The 18,027-nt window shown below is 38.9% G+C and overlaps 1 protein-coding gene across 5 annotated transcripts in view; it reads left to right on the top strand.

Moving 5' to 3' along the window:
- SLC10A6 (solute carrier family 10 member 6) overlaps window positions 1-18,027 on the top strand; it is a 34,037-nt gene that overhangs the window by 12,564 nt on the left and 3,446 nt on the right. For 3 of the 5 annotated variants that reach the window (XM_049630836.1, XM_049630833.1, XM_049630835.1), the window contains exons 2-6: window positions 1,745-1,863; window positions 6,277-6,365; window positions 6,776-6,925; window positions 10,608-10,783; window positions 13,874-14,031. In XM_049630836.1, coding sequence (XP_049486793.1) covers window positions 1,745-1,863; window positions 6,277-6,365; window positions 6,776-6,925; window positions 10,608-10,783; window positions 13,874-14,031 — 692 coding nt within the window. Of the gene's footprint in view, window positions 1-1,744; window positions 1,864-6,276; window positions 6,366-6,775; window positions 6,926-10,607; window positions 10,784-13,873; window positions 14,032-17,592; window positions 17,898-18,027 lie in introns of those variants that run through there. The other 2 variants (XM_049630838.1, XM_049630834.1) reach the window with 2 other exon arrangements.

Below are 18,027 nucleotides of genomic sequence, written 5' to 3'. Positions count from 1 at the left end.
TTGTCAGGCTGTTTGGATTTGGTTCATTCAGCTCTTGCACCTACATTTCACTTCCCAAGATGGCCGGATTTGTGTGTCTAGTGATGACAGCAGCTGTGGTCCTGAGTTTTCCTTTGCCTACCTGGGATATTTCTGGTGGCTGCAGTCCTGAGTTTTCCTTTGCCTACCTGGGATATTTCTGGTGGATGTTCTGTTGTCATCCCTAACTTAACATGTCCTCTCAGATTTAAGTGACCACTTATTCTGTCAATCACACCACCATTTTGAAGTCTAGAAATCTTGCTTTTTCACTCTACTTCAATTCCTATCTATAATCATGGGGTTATACAATATTAGAATTCAAAGAGAATTTTTTGAGAGAGAGAGAGAGAGAGAGAGAGAGAGAAGAGAGTGAGCAGGGGAAAGGGGCAGAGGGGGAGAGAGAGAGAGAAAATCCTAAGCAGGCTCTTGGCTCAGCGTGGAGCTCGACCCCATGACCCTGGGATGATGACCTGAGCCCAAATCAAGAGTTGGATGCTCAGCTGACTAAGCCATGAAAGTGCCCCAAAGAGAACTTTTAATTTAGTCTAGCATCCCATATCAATTCTTTTTTGCTATGGTTTTGTAACTTTGCTGGCTCTGTCCAGCTTGCTCTGAGGATCTGTGCTGTGGGGGTCCCTTCTCTATCCAATGGGAAACTTAGGGCATGTGGTATTTGGATACCCTCTTCTGACAGATATTTATAGCACTTCACACTGGGCAAACACTTAGCCTTGTGGCAAATTTGCCCTATTCCCATATCCCGGTAGCAAAATTAGACAAAGACATTACAGGAACATAGAACTACACACTAATATTCCTCATGAATATTTGTGCAAAAATTTTTAACAGAATGCCTTCATATATTGATGGCAGAGAGTAAAATGGTGCAGCTGCTTTGAAAATGGCATTTCCTCAAAAAATTAAACTACGATCCAGCAATTCTGCTCCTGGTATACACCTTAGAGAATTGAATTCATATGTCTGCACAAAACATCGTGCACAAATATTCATAGCTGCATTATTCATAATAGCCAAAAAGAGGGAACACCTCAAATGTTTATCAGTTAGTGGATGGGCAGAAATAATGTGGTCTATCCATACAATGGAATATGATTCAGTCATAAAAAGGAAATGGTGTACTGATACATGCTAAAATGTGGATGAAGCTCAAAAACATTATGCTAACTGAAAGAAGCCAGACACACCAAAAAGACCACATATTCTATGATTGTATTCATATGAAATGTCTAGAATGGGAAATCCTATAAAGACAGAAAGTGGATTACTGGTTGCCAGTGGCTAGGAGAAGAGAATGAGGGTGGGATTCCTTTTTTGGGATGATGAAAAAAGTATAGAAATATATAATGTTTTTGCACAATCTTGTGAATGTACTGAAAACACTTTAAAAATAATGGATTTTATGGTCTATGAATTATATCTCAATAGAAAAAACTCTATAAAGAAAAAAACCCTTTAGGACCTGGCAGAACATTTAGAACAAGTAGATTCTTAAGTAAATAGGAGTTAATTGATGAACGTCAAATACTGCTGGAAATCTTTTTCTGGGTCACATATGAAGTCATTTGTTGAATAACAAGATAGGAGTGAGCTTCAAGTAACTCACCTCATGTGATCTCTAAGGTATGCTCTGGGAGTTGCTTTTGGTCAGGACTTCATCATTTCAAACTCTTCCTCTTATGCATCCTTTTATTTTCACTTTCAGCATCACTATGACGACCTGTTCCACTGTGGCTGCCCTGGGAATGATGCCGCTCTGCCTGTATCTCTACACCTTGTCCTGGAATCTTGAGCAGAATCTCACCATTCCATATCAGAATATAGGTCTGTACTGGGCTTGTGAAATGGAACAGTAATAGTAATGGTGATGGTAATACCATTGTTTATGCCATTGTTTATTATGTGCCTCCTTTATGTGGATTTTAAAATTACTTGGATAGTGAGCCTGGGTGGCTCAGTCAGTTGAGTGTCCAACTCCCAAAAAAATTTAAAAAAAATTTTTTTAAGGGGAGCCTGGGTGGCTCAGTTGGTTAAGTGGCCGACTTCAGCTCAGGTCATGATCTTGCGGTCCGTGAGTTCGAGCCCTGCATCAGGCTCTGTGCTGACAGCTCAGAGCCTGGAGCCTGTTTCAGATTCTGTGTCTCCTTCTCTCTGACCCTCCCCTGTTCATACTCTGTCTCTCCCTGTCTCAAAAATAAATACAACGTTAAAAAAATTAAAAAAAAATTTTTTTAAACTTAAATCCAAGTTAGATAACATATAATATAATAATAATTTCAGGAATAAAATTTAGTGATTCATCACTTATGACACCCAGTGCTCATCCCAACAAGTGTCCTCCTTAATGCCCCTCACCCCTTTAGCCCTTCCTCCCACCCAACACCGCCCATCCAACAACCTTTAGTTTGTTCTCTGTATTTAAGAGTCTCTTATGGTTTGTCTCTCTCTCTGTTTTTATGTTATTTTTGCTTCCCTTCCTTATGTTCATCTGTTTTGTATCTTAAATTCCACATCTGAGTCAAATCATATGATATCTGTCTTTCTTTGACTGACTTATTTCACTTAGCATAATACACTCTAGTTCTATCCACGTTGTTGCAAATAGCAAGATTTCATTCTTTTTGATCACCAAGTAATATTCCACTGTATGTATATACCACACCTTCTTTATCCATTCATCAGTTGGTGGACATTTGGGCTCTTTCCATACTTTGGCTATTGTCAATAGTGCTGCTATAAACTTTGGGGTGCATGTACCCCTTCAAAACAGCACTCCTGCATCCTTTGGATAAATACCTAGTGGTGCAATTGCTGGGTCATAGGGTAGTTTATTTTTAACTTTTTGAGGAACCTCCATACTGTTTTCCAGAGTGGCTGCACCAGTTTGTATTCCTACCAGAAGTGCAAAAGAGATCCTCTTTCTCCACATGCTTGCCAACATCTGTTGTTAATGTTAGCCATTCTGACAGGTGTGAGGTGATATCTCATTGTCATTTTGATTTGTATTTCACTGATGAGGAGTGATGTTGAGCATTTTTTCATGTGTCTTTTAACCATCTGGATGTCTTTGGAAAAGAAGACATGTCTTTTGCCCATTTCTTCACTGGATTATTTGTGGGGTTTTTTTTGGTGTTGAGTTTGGTAAGTTCTTTATAGATTTTGGATACTAACCCTTTATCTGATATGTCACTTGCAAATATCTTCTCCCTTTCTGTCGGTTGTCTTTTAGTTTTGCAGATTGTTTCCTTTGCTGTGCAGAAGTTTTTATCTTGATGATGTCCCAATAGTTCATTTTTGCTTTTGTTTCCCTTGCCTCTGGAGACATGTCAAGTAAGAAGTTGCTGCAGCTGAGGTCAAAGAGGTTGTTGCCTGTTTTCTCTTCTAGGATTTTGATGGCTTCCTGTCTTACGTGTATGTCTTTCATCCACTTTGAGTTTATTTTTGTGTATGGTGTAAGAAAGTGGTCCAGGTTCATTCTTCTGCATGTTGCTGTCCAGTTTGCCCAACACCATTTGCTGAAGAGACTGTCTTTTTTCCATTGGATATTCTTTCCTGCTTTGCCAAAGATTGGTTGGCCATATGATTGTGGATCCAATTCTGGGTTCTCTATCCTGTTCCATTGATCTATGTGTCTGTTCTTGTGCCCGTATCATATTGTCTTGATTACCGCTTGGTAGTATAGCTTGAAGTTTGGAATTGTGATGCCTCCAGCTTTGGTTTTCTTTTTCAGGATTGCTTGGGCTATTTGGGGTCTTTTCTGGTTCCATACAAATTTTAGGATTATTTGTTCTAGTTTTGTGAAGAATGCTGGTGTTATTTTGACAGGGATTACATTGAATATGTAGATTGCTTTGGGTAGTATCGACATTTTAACAATATTTGTTCTTCCAAGCCATGAGAATGGATGTTTTTCCATTTTTTTGTGTATCTTCTTCAATTTCTTTCATAAGTTTCTATAGTTTTCAGTGTATAGATTTTTCACCTCTTTGTTTACTCTTATTCCTAGGTATTTTTGGTGCCATTGTAAATGGGATTGATTCCTTGATTTCTCTTTCTGTTGCTTCATTATTGATATATAGAAATGCAACCAATTTCTGTACATTGATTTTATATCCTGCGATGTTGCTGAATTCATGTATCCGTTCTAGTAGTTTTCTGATGGAGTCTTTTGGATTTTCCACATGGAGTATCATGTCATCTGTGAAGAGTAGAAGTTTGACTTTCTCCTTCTGACTTGGATGCCTTTTATTTCTTTGTGTTGTCTGATTGCTTAGGCTAGGATTTCCAACACTATGTTGAATAACAGAGATGTCCATGAGAGTGGACATCCTTGTCATGTTCCTGAGCATCTAACTCTTGATTTCAGCTCAGGTCATGATCCCAGCGTTGTGGGACTGAGCCTTGCACTGGGCTCCGTGCTGAATGTGGAGCCTGCTTAAGATTCTCTCTCTCACCCTCTGTTCCTTTTCTCCACTCATTTTCTTTCTCTCTCTAAAAAAATAAAAAATAAAAAATAAACGATCTAATTCTTTAAATAACACTTCCACATTGATTCTATTAGTAGTTCCATTTCCTAGATTTGTAGGATGATAGAGGTTAATTAACTTTGCTAAGAATGTGCAGCTGGTCAGCAAAGAACTGAAATTCTGACTTGGGAATATGACTGCAAAGCCAAGCTCTTAACACTGCAAGAGTTCATTTTTGCAAATAAAGAAAGAGAACTTGTTTATTAAAAAAAAAAAACACCAAAAACACCATATATAATTCACTGTAATGCCATTGGTTAACTGAATCACAGTGGGTCTAATGAGACTTTAGTTCCTACAGTTCCACCTTTCACATGGCCTGTGAATCTTGATATCTTTACCGATCCAGCATGAATGATTCCTATTGATTATTAGAGAGCATATTCACAGGTCACAACCGTATCCATATCTCTTCCATATCTGCTTTCCTGATTGTCATTTCTCATTAAACTCTGCCCTTTCCCTAGAGATCTCAGTTTACTTACTAGGCTTAGAAGGAAACCTTGGTAAAATGAGATGGCTATTCTCGTTTGCTCAGAGTTTTTGGAGAATTGGCAGAAATTATGATTCTTAAAAGTCTAAAGTGTTAATCTGGAGTCTCTAGTCATCACTTGGAGGGCTTTACAAACCATGACCCATAGCTGAAAAACATGTGCTAATGACAGCTGGAGCCCATTAAATTTGTAAAATTTGAGTGAAATCCTAGTTTAGGAAATCGTGATTTTATGCACAACTTATTCTGATCAGTAAATTAACATATTATGTTTTGATAATATATTCTAAAAGGCACTTGTAAACAATTAAAACCCAACATATTATGAGCAACTTATGTAACTTTGGAGCCAGTATTGCAGGCATTTGGCCAGATTTGGAAAACAACACTGGAAAGGGTTAGTGTGTGGATCCTGCTGGCAAGTGGGCCTCTGCTCTCCTGAGCCTGCCTTCAATGCCTTTACTCACTTGTGTTAATTAAAAGGCATTTTTTTTCTACCCACCTTTAGGTTACCTGGCCACACTTGCAGAATATGAGAAATTCTTTGGTATGTGTAACAGATGCTGTTTTTTATATCTGCAATAGGTATTCTTTACTTTGCGAAACAAATGGCCCATTGGCTTCACATAGGGAAGTAATAGCTGTGGTCGTAGAGAGGTGACCTCATGCATAGCAACCAAAGAATTTTGCAGAGTCTGCCTGTTTTCTAATGTTTACATTTCTGGTTGTCTCTAAAATTCCATGTGATTGTCAGGGGGATTTTGAGAGAGAAATGATGGAACAAGAATGGTGGCATTCAGTGGTAACATATACCCTTCAAAGGCTGTCTTCCAAAGATGTTTTCTTTCTTTATATTTGGAGGTGGATGCAGAAATGAAATGCAGCTTATAATTTTTTTAATGTTTATTTATTTTTGAGAGAGAGAGGGAGAGAGAGACAGAGTGTAAGCAGGAGAGGAACAGAGAGAGAGAGAGATACAGAATCCAAAGCAAGCTCCAGACTCCGAGCTGTCAGCACAGAGCCCAATGTGGGGCCTGAACCCGTGAACCATGAGATCATGATCTGAGCCAAAGTGGGATGCTTAACCAACTGAGCCACCCATGCACCTCTAAAATGAAGCTTTAATTAAAGCCTATATCTAATTGAACTAGAAATTGTTGAGGACTGGGCAGTCAAGGTAAGAGGAGATATCATCTGATGGATTTTTCTTCTCCCCAGGAATCACCCTTGTGTGCCTGACCATCCCTGTGGCCTTTGGTGTCTATGTGAATTATAGGTGGCCCAAGCAATCCAAAATCATTCTCAAGGTAAGCAGCTCCACATGGCAGTTAATGTATCTTTAGACTTAGACACTGGAAAGACAGATGTTGACAATGACTGTAACAGACTGGCCAGTCAGATACAACCCCACACCCAGCAATTTTTGTTTTTTTGTATTTTTGTTTTTAAATTTAATTTTATTTTAGAGGCAGTCTGGGGGGAGAGGGGCAGAGGGAGAGAGAGAGAGAGAGAGAGAGAGAATCCCAAGCAGGCTCCATGTTCAACGTGGAGCCTGATGCAGGGCTTGATCCCATGACCCTGTGATCATGACCTGAGCTGAAACCAGGAGTAGGATGCTCAACTGACTGAGCCACCCAGGCACCCCAGTTCTGCTTTTTTTTAATCTAACCTCCATATTTCCTCCACTCTTCTCAACCATTCTCTGTCATTCCCATAGGCCCATACACTGAGGCTTATGGACACAGTCAAGAATGGGACTTTTGCTGTAGTGACAGGAAAGCCAAGGCCTATGTGTGGCCAGAGAGAACCCAGAGCCCATCTATTCACAAGATTCCACATGAGTGCTCTCGAGGTGAAAGCTGCTCAGGTGTGCATGCAATAGAGCCCTGGTGTTGAAAAGTATTGGCTGCTTTCATGAAAAAGTAGGGCTGTTTTTCAGAAGCATTCCTGGGGAAGCTTCGATGTTGTAGTCTCTACACATGAACAACTGCTGTGGCTGCTGACCACATGAAAAGCTGTCAGAATGAAATGCAGAATGCATTGAAGAGTCTGGTCATGGAATGATGGTAACTGGAACCTCCTACCTCCTCTTGACTTTCCAGCATTGGCTTTTGTCTGCTGGAGAAACGAGCAAATGTCCTTGTTTTAAAAATATCTCTGAAATGACTTTTAAAAATATCTAAAAATGACTTTTAAATCTCGAGGCATTCTCAACAAAGGTGTCAATATCCTAGGGTGTTTTCAGTGTTTACAATTATGTATCATTTTAGAAGATGTGAGATTCCATTATGTGCTGCTTTATGAAGATTTTTAAAATGCTTTACTTATATTTTACATGTATAAAGAAATAAACATTTGGGGCTAATTGAAGGTTCAACAAATACATCTCAGGTCATATTAGTCTGGGGTTTATGGTTTGGTTCAGTGTAAGTTCCTGCTGTCTGGCTCCCCCTGACGGAGTGCTGCCCCTCCACTTGTCTGCACAAATGGGTGCTGCTTTCTCACTTTGGCACAAGACTGAACAGCTCTCACTGTTCCTCCAGTGAGATCAAGAGCGGGAAGAGGGATTGACAAGCAGACAAATCAATTGAGCACAGAGAACTGGAGGAAGGCTTAAATGTTGTACATTTCGACTGTGTGTCAGTGGGTGACTTTGTTATTTCAGTAGGAGAAAATTTCCAATGTGGCCGTGTATGGTTTTAATTTTACTTACAAAATAAGAGGACAGAGTATAACAGTGGGAACCTCTTACTTTTCAAATACTCTATTTTTGATGAAGTACTGTCAAGTACTCTATTTTATTAGTACTTTTCAGGTACTGTAATAAAAAACCCTACAATTTTGGTGTTTCCAGATCCTCTATTAGTCCCTCAGTGTCAATGGAGAAATCAGATAAATTTTCTGTAGTCACTTATATTATCTGTAGAGAGCAGATCTAAAACCCCTTTCTTTTGCCTGTTTTATAGGATTTTTGGCAGAAAAAAATTTAATAATAAGCATAAATATTCTAGAGCACCTTGGTAAAAAACTAGAATAATCTAATCATTATTTTGATATATTTTCATTGTCTGTTCTTGGTCCTCTTTTAAGTTTAGATCTGATACATTTTCTGAACAAATTGCTCTTGGTGACTTTTTAAACTTTGAGATCCTTTTTTGATAGAAAGATGGAGAGGGATTTTGACAACTGTAGGTCTTCTTGCGTGTTCTGGCATCTTCCCATTAAGCAGAGGCCCAGTCTGTCTTTGTATTTGACCAGTAAAAATAAACCCAGAGAACATCTCTGGTGCATTGGGTTATTTTTATTTTGTTCTGCTCCCCCATGACCACCTTCCTCCGCGTCTTGAATCATTTCAAATCCAGGTTGAGGCTATAACTAGGTTATAGTTTATGGTCTACATGTAATGGGAGCTTGTCAAAATCCTAATTTTCTCCAAATATTCTAGGTCTGGCTTTCTCGCCATCTGATCTAAAACTCAAACTATTGGAAATTCTTTTTTGTTGAACAACAAAAGTAAGAACAGTATTCATTTGGGAGAGGGAAGAGGTATGGGTTAGTACCTCTATTCCAATAATATTAGCCCAGATGATCTAGTAAAGAATGGGTAAATTTTATTTGGAGGAGAGAAGAACAGGGATGAAAGCAGTAGGAATCCATTGGTAGTTGAAGAAGTGAAAGGAAGAGAGTGGCAGACGGCCAGGCAGGACAAATCTTAGACAAGAGGGTACCAGTGAGGGATCTAGGAAGTGTGTGAAGGGATGGTGGAGGCTTATTGTTACATTTTGCTTATTTCACAAATTTGTCCTATCCTTGAAAAACTCCACTCCCCAATCCTTCTGGCAAAATCTACTTCCAGGGAAAAAATACTAATCTTAAAATAAGACTTGGAATCGTGTTGAGCCCCATGAATTTCCAGTTTAGCCAAATCAGTTGACCACCTTGGAACTTAGGTTTCTTTTCTATAAAATGAGATTGGATTTGTTGGTAAGTCCTGTCTTTGTTCCAAAACTTCTTGGTTCCCAGCTTTTTATTTTTATTTATTTTTTGAAGTTTATGTATTTTTAAGAGAGAGAGAGAGACAGACAGACAGACAGACAGAGCATGAGTGGAGGAGGGGCAGAAAAATAGGGTAAAACAGCTCTCTCCCCGGTATCTCACCGCTGCGTCGGGTGCAGGAAACCATCAAAACCTTAGAGGAGAAAGCAGGAAAAGACCTCTCTGACCTCAGCTGTAGCAATCTCTTACTCGACACATCCCCAAAGGCAAGGGAATTAAAAGCAAAAATGAACTACTGGGACCTTATGAAGATAAAAAGCTTCTGCACAGCAAAGGAAACAACCAACAAAACTAAAAGGCAACCAACGGAATGGGAAAAGATATTTGCAAATGACATATCGGACAAAGGGCTAGTATCCAAAATCTATAAAGAGCTCACCAAACTCCACACCCGAAAAACAAATAACCCAGTGAAGAAATGGGCAGAAAACTTGAATAGACACTTCTCTAAAGAAGACATCCGGATGGCCAACAGGCACATGAAAAGATGTTCAACGTCGCTCCTTATCAGGGAAATACAAATCAAAACCACACTCAGATATCACTTCACGCCAGTCAGAGTGGCGAAAATGAACAAATCAGGAGACTATAGATGCTGGCGAGGATGTGGAGAAACGGGAACCCTCTTGCACTGTTGGTGGGAATGCAAATTGGTGCAGCCGCTCTGGAAAGCAGTGTGGAGGTTCCTCAGAAAATTAAAAATAGACCTACCCTATGACCCAGCAATAGCACTGCTAGGAATTTATCCAAGGGATACAGGAGTACTGATGCATAGGGGCACTTGTACCTCAATGTTTATAGCAGCACTCTCAACAATAGCCAAATTATGGAAAGAGCCTAAATGTCCATCAACTGATGAATGGATAAAGAAATTGTGGTTTATATACACAATGGAATACTACGTGGCAATGAGAAAGAATGAAATATGGCCTTTTGTAGCAACGTGGATGGAACTGGAGAGTGTGATGCTAAGTGAAATAAGCCATACAGAGAAAGACAGATACCATATGGTTTCACTCTTATGTGGATCCTGAGAAACTTAACAGAAACCCATGGGGGAAGGGAAGGAAAAAAAAAAAAAGAGGTTAGAGTGGGAGAGAGCCAAAGCATAAGAGACTGTTAAAAACTGAGAACAAACTGAGGGTTGATGGGGGGTGGGAGGGAGGGGAGGGTGGGTGATGGGTATTGAGGAGGGCACCTTTTGGGATGAGCACTGGGTGTTGTATGGAAACCAATTTGACAATAAATTTCATATATTAAAAAAAAAAAAAAAGAAAAAAAGAAAAATAGGGTAAAACAGAATCCGAAGCAGGCTCCAGGCTCTGAGCTGTCAGCACAGAGCCCAAGGTGACCTGAGCCAATGTTGGATGCTTAACCAACTGATCCACCCAGGCGCCCCAGTTCCCAGCTTTTTAGAAGCAGTGATGGACTTTGCATCCTAGAGCTGAGAGAACATGATGTTTACATGTACTTATTTTGTTGGTTTGCTTTAGATTGGGGCCATTGTTGGTGGGGTCCTCCTTTTGGTGGTCGCAGTTGCTGGTGTGGTGTTGGCAAAAGGATCTTGGAATTCAGACATCACTCTTCTGACCATCAGTTTCATCTTCCCCTTGATTGGCCATGTCACGGGCTTTCTGCTGGCACTTCTTACCCACCAATCTTGGCAGAGGTACAGTGAAATTATCCGTACACTTTTTTTGAGGAAGTTAAAGTAAACACACTGCCACTGGCAGGCTTTGCTGCCAGGCTATGTCAGGAGACATTAAGAGTCTTGACTTACAAGGTGGATGGAACAGGATGACTCCTCATAAAGAGAGTGAAAAGATCACAGTACTTCTTGCGTAAATGAGAACAAAGGCTGGAGTGATGGGAAATTGTAATCTGTGAAATTAGGATTGGGGTGTTAACACCACATGTTGAAATCTGGACACATTTCTCTTCTTATCCTAGTAATTAGATAGGGGTGAGATGGTTTCATTAAATATAGAGATCATTCTAGGGCATGAGCAAAATTCCAGATTAAGCATTTATCCATTGTTTGTGCCAAATTCTGTAAAAGTGCTAATTATAAGGGGCAAGAGGAGGAAGGGCAAACTGGAGATATAAGATGGGAATGTATCTGATACATTGTCATTACAAGCTGGGGCATATAATTTATAAATATTGTGAAATATTAAAAATGATAATACTCCATGTTGTTATATCTGGAGATGAGTTGTTGGAGGGAATGTAAATTGGTATAAACTCTCTGGAAGGCAACTTAGTCATATCAATAGCCTTATAAATATTTATAGCTGTTCACTCAGTGATTTTACTTCTAGAAATCTGTCCTGAATCTAGGACTGTCAGATAAGCACACGAAAATTGATGTGCAAGGATGTTAATTGCAGTTTTATTTATAAATATAAAAAATAGAAACAATTTAAATATCTGACAATAGGGAGATATTTAATTCATGAGGTATCTATGTGATGGACTATGATGCATCAATTTTAATGCTTCTGGGAAATACTTAAAAGATAAATTTAAAAGAGAATAGGAAACAGTAAGCATTTTGATTCCCACCTTGTAGAAGAAAGCAGAAGAATTTTATGTATGGAAAAATACTGGAAAAAATATACCATATGCTAAGAGTGTTTAATTTTGAGTAGTAGGATTAAGAGTAATTTTTGTTTCTTAATATTTTCTTGGTATATTTCCTGAGTTTTTCAATGAGTATGTACTATCTCTAAAGTCAGAAAAGAATTATTGAAGAAACGTGAGCTATGTGTTGAACTTCGAAGGTGGAGTTTGAGAAATTAAAATGCTTAAAAGATTGAGTTAAGTCAAAGAGAATAGAAAGTGGTGTGTGTTTTGATGTTTATTTTGTAGAAGAAATCTGTTTCTAGTCTACTTGGGGAGCATTTAGGATTATCCCAGGTACTGAGTGAGGCTCTGCTTGTGGTATCTCATTTACTTCTTACTATGAGCCTGAGAAGTAGTTACTATTAGTACCCTCATTCTACAGATGAGCAAATCCTTCAAGACGTTAAGGAACTTGACTAAGTTCGTAGAGCCAGAATGTGGTGGAGTTAGGATTTGACCTGGAGTTTGTTTGCAAAGCCAATAATTAGGAACACAGGCTGTTGAGTGGTTGAAATATAATCAGATCTGGAGAGAAAGTATTCCTATGGCAAAGTGTAGTTAACAATCTTGTTTTCTCCATACTTGATGGCTTGAGAAAGATCAGGATGGAGACACTGCATTTGCCTTGTGAATGGTCCAGATGTGAGGTCCACCTTTGCAGCTTAATGATATCAGGTAATTGACAGGGGTCTGAAAGGAGTGAGTGGTCTAAAGAAAGCATAGCAAGCAAGAGAGTAAATAGAAATAAAATAAGAGCGGTAGAGCTTGCTCTGTACCAATGTTTTCATGCCCATATTACCTTCTCCTTGTTACCTCCCTATTCCAAACCCACTTGCATAGAGATGCTGGTTTGTATTCTTTTTAAATTTTTTTTTAATGTTTATTCATTTTTGAGAGACAGAGAGAGACAGAGCATGAGTGGGGAAGGGACAGAGAGAGGGAGACACAGAATCCGAGGCAGGTTCCAGGCTCTGAGCCATCAGCACAGAGCCTGACGCAGGGCTCGAACTCACAGACTGCAAGATCATGACCTGAGCTAAAGTCGGTCACTCAACCGACTGAGCCACCCAGGCACCCCATGTATTCTGAAACACCTCTTTTCCCTCTTCACTTCCATCTATAGAAACCTGCAGATCCCCTTTATAAATTACAGACAGACAAATCAGCTAACCCAGCCCCTGAGGTCCTGCTTATGTCTTCCTTCTACTTTCTCCTGGTTTTTATTTTTCAAGTGAGGTTTATTGAATTTTTTTTTCCAATTAGGAAACCAATAAAATATAGAAAAATAGAAAGTAGGAAAAAAACGTGCTCCTAAACTCTTTCACCAAAGAGTTTTAGACATTTGGTTTTTACTTAGGGTTTTTGTGTTTACCTTCAAGTGTAAATGATGAAATAGGTAGGAAAAAGTATAAGCTCAACAACACTTGAAGGTAAACACAAAAACCCTATTTCATCTTTCCATTCTCATCTCCAACTCTGCACTCCACACAGATTGGCTTACAGCATATGCACCACCTCCTGGTAGGTGCAGGTCATACCTGTCCCTGGATCTTTAATTTCAGTCACTGTCCCATATGAAATGCGTCTCCCACCCTCACCCTTTCATTCCCCTCTGCCTCTGTGAAGCCTTCTCTAACCATCTATGCCACTTCTATGAATTTCTATAGCATCTCCCTGACCCTCCATCATATTTTGTCTTGTGTTGTTACTGGGCCTTTCCTGTGTGTATATCATGTCTTTCCACCCTGATTCCTAGGGTGGGGTTCCTGGGATCCTGCTCCAAAGAGTCTCTTGGAGAGAAGACCACCCACAGAACAGGCACATTCAGCACATTATTATGAAACAAGTAGATGTTTTGGGGGGCAGAGAGACAAGGAGAGAGAGAATCCCAAGCAGGCTCTGCACTGTCAGCTCCGAGCCAGAAGAAGGGCTCGAGTTCACGAACTGTAAGATCATGACCTGAGCCCAAATCAAGAGCTGGAGGCTTAACCAAATGAGCCACCCAGGTGCCCTGCGAGTAAACAGTTTTAGTGGCCTAAGCTCATAGCTTACATTTATTGCTATATATATGAGAAAAATTTAAGAAGAGTCCTAATTCTAGTATGTAACTCTTGAAAAATTCTTTCATTGGTAGATGCAGGACGATTTCCTTAGAAACTGGAGCTCAGAATATTCAGATGTGTGTCACCATGCTCCAGTTATCTTTCACTGCCAAGCAGTTGGTCCAGATGCTTAGCTTCCCACTGGCCTATGGACTCTTCCAGCTGTTGGATGGATTTCTCATTGTTGCAGGTGAGTAGAGCCTCCACTGTGTAGATGTGATTGAAAATTGTCAACCCAAGCCACAAACTTCTTTTTCAATCTGAACATGCATGTGCAACTCTTGTGATACGTTTTTAACCTGACATTTCTGGAGAAAATAAAGAGCACAAACAAGATCCTTTGCTTTCACAGAAAAACATTAAAAACATGTGACAGTGAGCTTATAATTACAAACAAATATGCTTCATAAAAGACAATGCACTATTAGAACTTAGGTTCTAGGACTTGATAAGTCTCCATGAGCAATAATTTATCTTCAAAATGACATTTGTTCTATTTCATCAAGAGTCATGAGGTCTTCCAAATGCCAAGTTATTTCACAATGCTTCTGTGAGCAAGAATTGTTCTGAACATCTGTGAAATATTTTTCAACTATGAAATATAATGCATACACAGATATTGAAATACATATTTGCATACATATATATCATATGTATCTATCCATACAGCCAAATATACATCATTTTAGAGTCCGTAATTAGGTAGGTTCACAGAAAGTAAATTAAAAAAGACATAGATGTGTACACACACACATATATTTTAATCTTGGGACATTGTAAATTTTCACTGTTATCAGGGAATAGGTTCTGTGTAAGATTACTGGTATAACTGATTATAAACTGATTGCTAATATAACAATCAATGTAAGGAATACTTGGGGTTGAATTTTACCAGAAAATAAGATAAATCTTAGCAGAATAAATCTCCCTGGTCTTAGATCCAAGTTTTAATTCCTTCTCCTTGGTGAGATTGTGAGGGAAGGAACATGTCTGGCTCATTCCCAGGTATCTTCCAGCACCCAGATGAGCATCTGACTCACAGGAAGCATTCCACAGGTGTTGCTAACTGACTGACTGACTGACTGAATGGATGAGCCATCAATGACCTGATGAATATTTCAATCACAAACGGTCCATTCCAGATAAAAATAGCCGTTTTGATACATCAAATGATTTTCTTCCATTGTTTCCTCTTTTTTTTATTGAGGTATTATTGACATACAATATATTACTTTCAGGTATACAACATGATGATTCAAATTTGTATATATTATGAAATGATCACCACAATAAGTCCATTTAACATCTGCCCCATACATAGAGTTTTTTTCCCTTGTGATGAGAACTTGTAAGATTTACTCTGTCAGCAACTTTCAGCTATACAATAGCGTTATCAACTATAGTCACCTATTGTACATTGCATCTCTGTGTCTTATGTATTTTATAACTGGAAGTTTTTACCTTTTGACTCCCTTCACTGATAGATATCCCCCACCCTGCTACCCCCCACCCCTGCCTCTGGCTCATGCCTATCTCCGTGAGCTTGGTTTTGGCATGCTATATTTCCATTTTTGTTTGTCTTGGGTATTTTATTTCACTTCTGATTTCTTTGTTGATCCACTGGTTGTTCAGTAGCATGTTGTTTAGTGTCCATGTATTTGTGAATTTTCCAGTCTTCTTGCAGTTAATTTCTAGTTTCATGCCACTGTGGTCAGAAAAGATATTAGATATGATTTCAATCTTAAATTTATTAAGACGTTTGTGGCCTAACATATGATCTGTCCTGGACTGTTCTATCTACTCTTGAGAAGAATATGTATTCTGTTGCTTTTGGATGGAATGTTCTGTATATATCTGTTGACATCATCTGGTTTCATGTGTCACTTAAGGCCAATGTTTTCTTATTTGATTTTTTCTCTGGACATTCTAACCATTTATGTGAGTGGGTGTCAAAGTCCCATATTGTTATTATATTGCTGATAATTTCTCTCTTTCAGTCTGTTAATATTTGCTTTATATATTTAGGTGCTTCTATGTTGTGTGCATATATATTTATAAATGTTATCTCCTCTTGTTGGATTGACCCCTTTGTCACTATTTAATGTCCTTGTCTGTCTTTACAGTTGTTGTTTTAAAGTTTATTTTACCTGATATGAGTATAGCTACTTCAGCTTTCTTTTGTTTTTTGTTTGCATGAAACATGTTTCTCCATCCCTTCACTTTCACTCTATGTGTATCATTACATTTGAAGTCTCTTGTAGGCAGCATAGAGATGGGTCTTGTTTTTTTTTTTTTGTAGTTTTTTTATGTTTTAAATATGTTTTTAATGTTTGTTTAAATGTTTGTTTATTTATTTATTTATTTATTTATTTTTAATGTTTACTTATTTTTGAGAGAGACTGAGGAAAGGGCAGAGAGAGAAAGACAGAGGATCCAAAGTGGGGTCCATGCTGACAACAGACAGCCTGATGTGGGGCTTGAATTCATGAACCCGCAAAATCATGTCCCGAGCTGAATTTGGATGCTTAACCAACTGAGCCACTCAGGTGCTCTGGATCTTGTTTTTCAATCCATTCAGCCACTCTGTGTCTTTTTTTGGAGAATTTAGTCCATTTACATTTAAAGTAATTATTAATAGGTATGTACTTACTGACATTGACATTCATTGTTTTCTAGCTGTTTTATATTTCCTCTCTGTTCCTTTCTTCTTTTGTTCTCTTCCTTTGTGGTTTGATGGCTTTTTTCAGTGGTGTACTTAGACTCCTTTCTCATCTTTTGTGTATATGCTAAAGGTTTCTTCTTGGTGGTTACCATGAGGCTTACATTTAACAACTTGTATTTATAATGGTCTAGAGATGCCTGGGTGGCTCAGTTGGTTAACCGTCTGACTTTGGCTCAGATCGTGATCTCGCTGTTCATGAGTTCAACCCCTGTCGGGCTCTGTGCTGACAGCTAGGAGTCTGGAGCCTGCTTCCAATTCTGTGTCTCCCTCTCTCTCTGCCCCTCCCCTACTTGTGCTCTGTCTCTCTCTCTCAAAAATAAATTTTCAAAAAAAAAAAAGTCTATTTTAAGTTGGTAACAACCTAAGTTTGAACACATTCAAAGGCCATACATTTTTATCCCCTTTCATGTTTTATGTTTCTGATGTCACATGTTACATTTTTTTTATTTTGTATATTTCTTAACTAATTATTGTGGCTATAATTATATTTACTACTTTTGTCATTTAACCTTCATACTAACTTTATAAGTGATTAATTCACTACCTTTCTATATATTTACCTTTACCAGTGAGATCTATACTTTCATATATATTTTTGTTACTAGTTAGCACCCTATCTTTTCAGCTTAAAAAAGACCCTTTAACATTAGTTGTAAGTGTTGATGAACTCTAGCTTTTGCTTGTTTGGAAACTCTTTATTTCACCTCTGCTTCTGAATGATAAGTTTGGTGAGTAGGGTGTTCCTGGTTGGGAGTTTTTTGTTTTGTTTTTGTTTTTTTTCCAGCACTTTGAATGTATCATGCCACTCCTTCTGGTCTGCAAAGTTTCTGCTGAAAAATCTGCCAACCCTCAGAGGGGGTTCCTCTATGTGTAACAAGTTGTTTTCTCTTGCCACCTTTATGATTCTTTCCTTGTCTTTAACTTTAGACATTTTAATTATAATGTGTCTTGGTATAGCTCTCTTTGAGTTTGTCTTATTTGAAATTCTCTTTCTGGACCTGGATGTCTGTTTCTCTTCCTGCCTCTCAGTCTGATGCTGTAAAATGAAGAAATGAATCTCTTCCACATAAAGTTCTGGGCACTTTTCAAAGGGCTGCTTCTGGGCTGGGCCCTGGGGCAGGTGAGTCGGCATACAGTTCCTCCATTCAGCACAGCCCTGTGGTTCTCATGGGTACCAGACCTGTTGGTCTTAAAAGCCAGATGTTTTGGGAGCTCATCTCTCAGGTGACTGTCTTAAAAGTTGGGGTACCTGATGTTGGGTATGAGTCCTTTGTTCCTGAGGGAGAAGCTCCATGTGTTGAGTTCCCTCCTGATTTTGGTGGCCCTGTCTGGGGTGGGGCTTCTGGGGGGGGGTGGGTTCTGGATGGGGTTTCTGACAAGATTATAACTTGACCTTTCCTACTCATTCCCATGTGGTTTCTCTCTCATTTGTCTGATGCAGTGGGGTTGTTTTGACAGTGTTTG

The sequence above is a fragment of the Panthera uncia genome, chromosome B1, assembly GCF_023721935.1.
Source record: "Panthera uncia isolate 11264 chromosome B1, Puncia_PCG_1.0, whole genome shotgun sequence".
Classification (NCBI taxonomy): Eukaryota; Metazoa; Chordata; class Mammalia; order Carnivora; family Felidae; genus Panthera; species Panthera uncia.
Note: the sequence above shows the minus strand (reverse complement) of the source record. Positions and strands in the feature narration are given on the sequence as shown.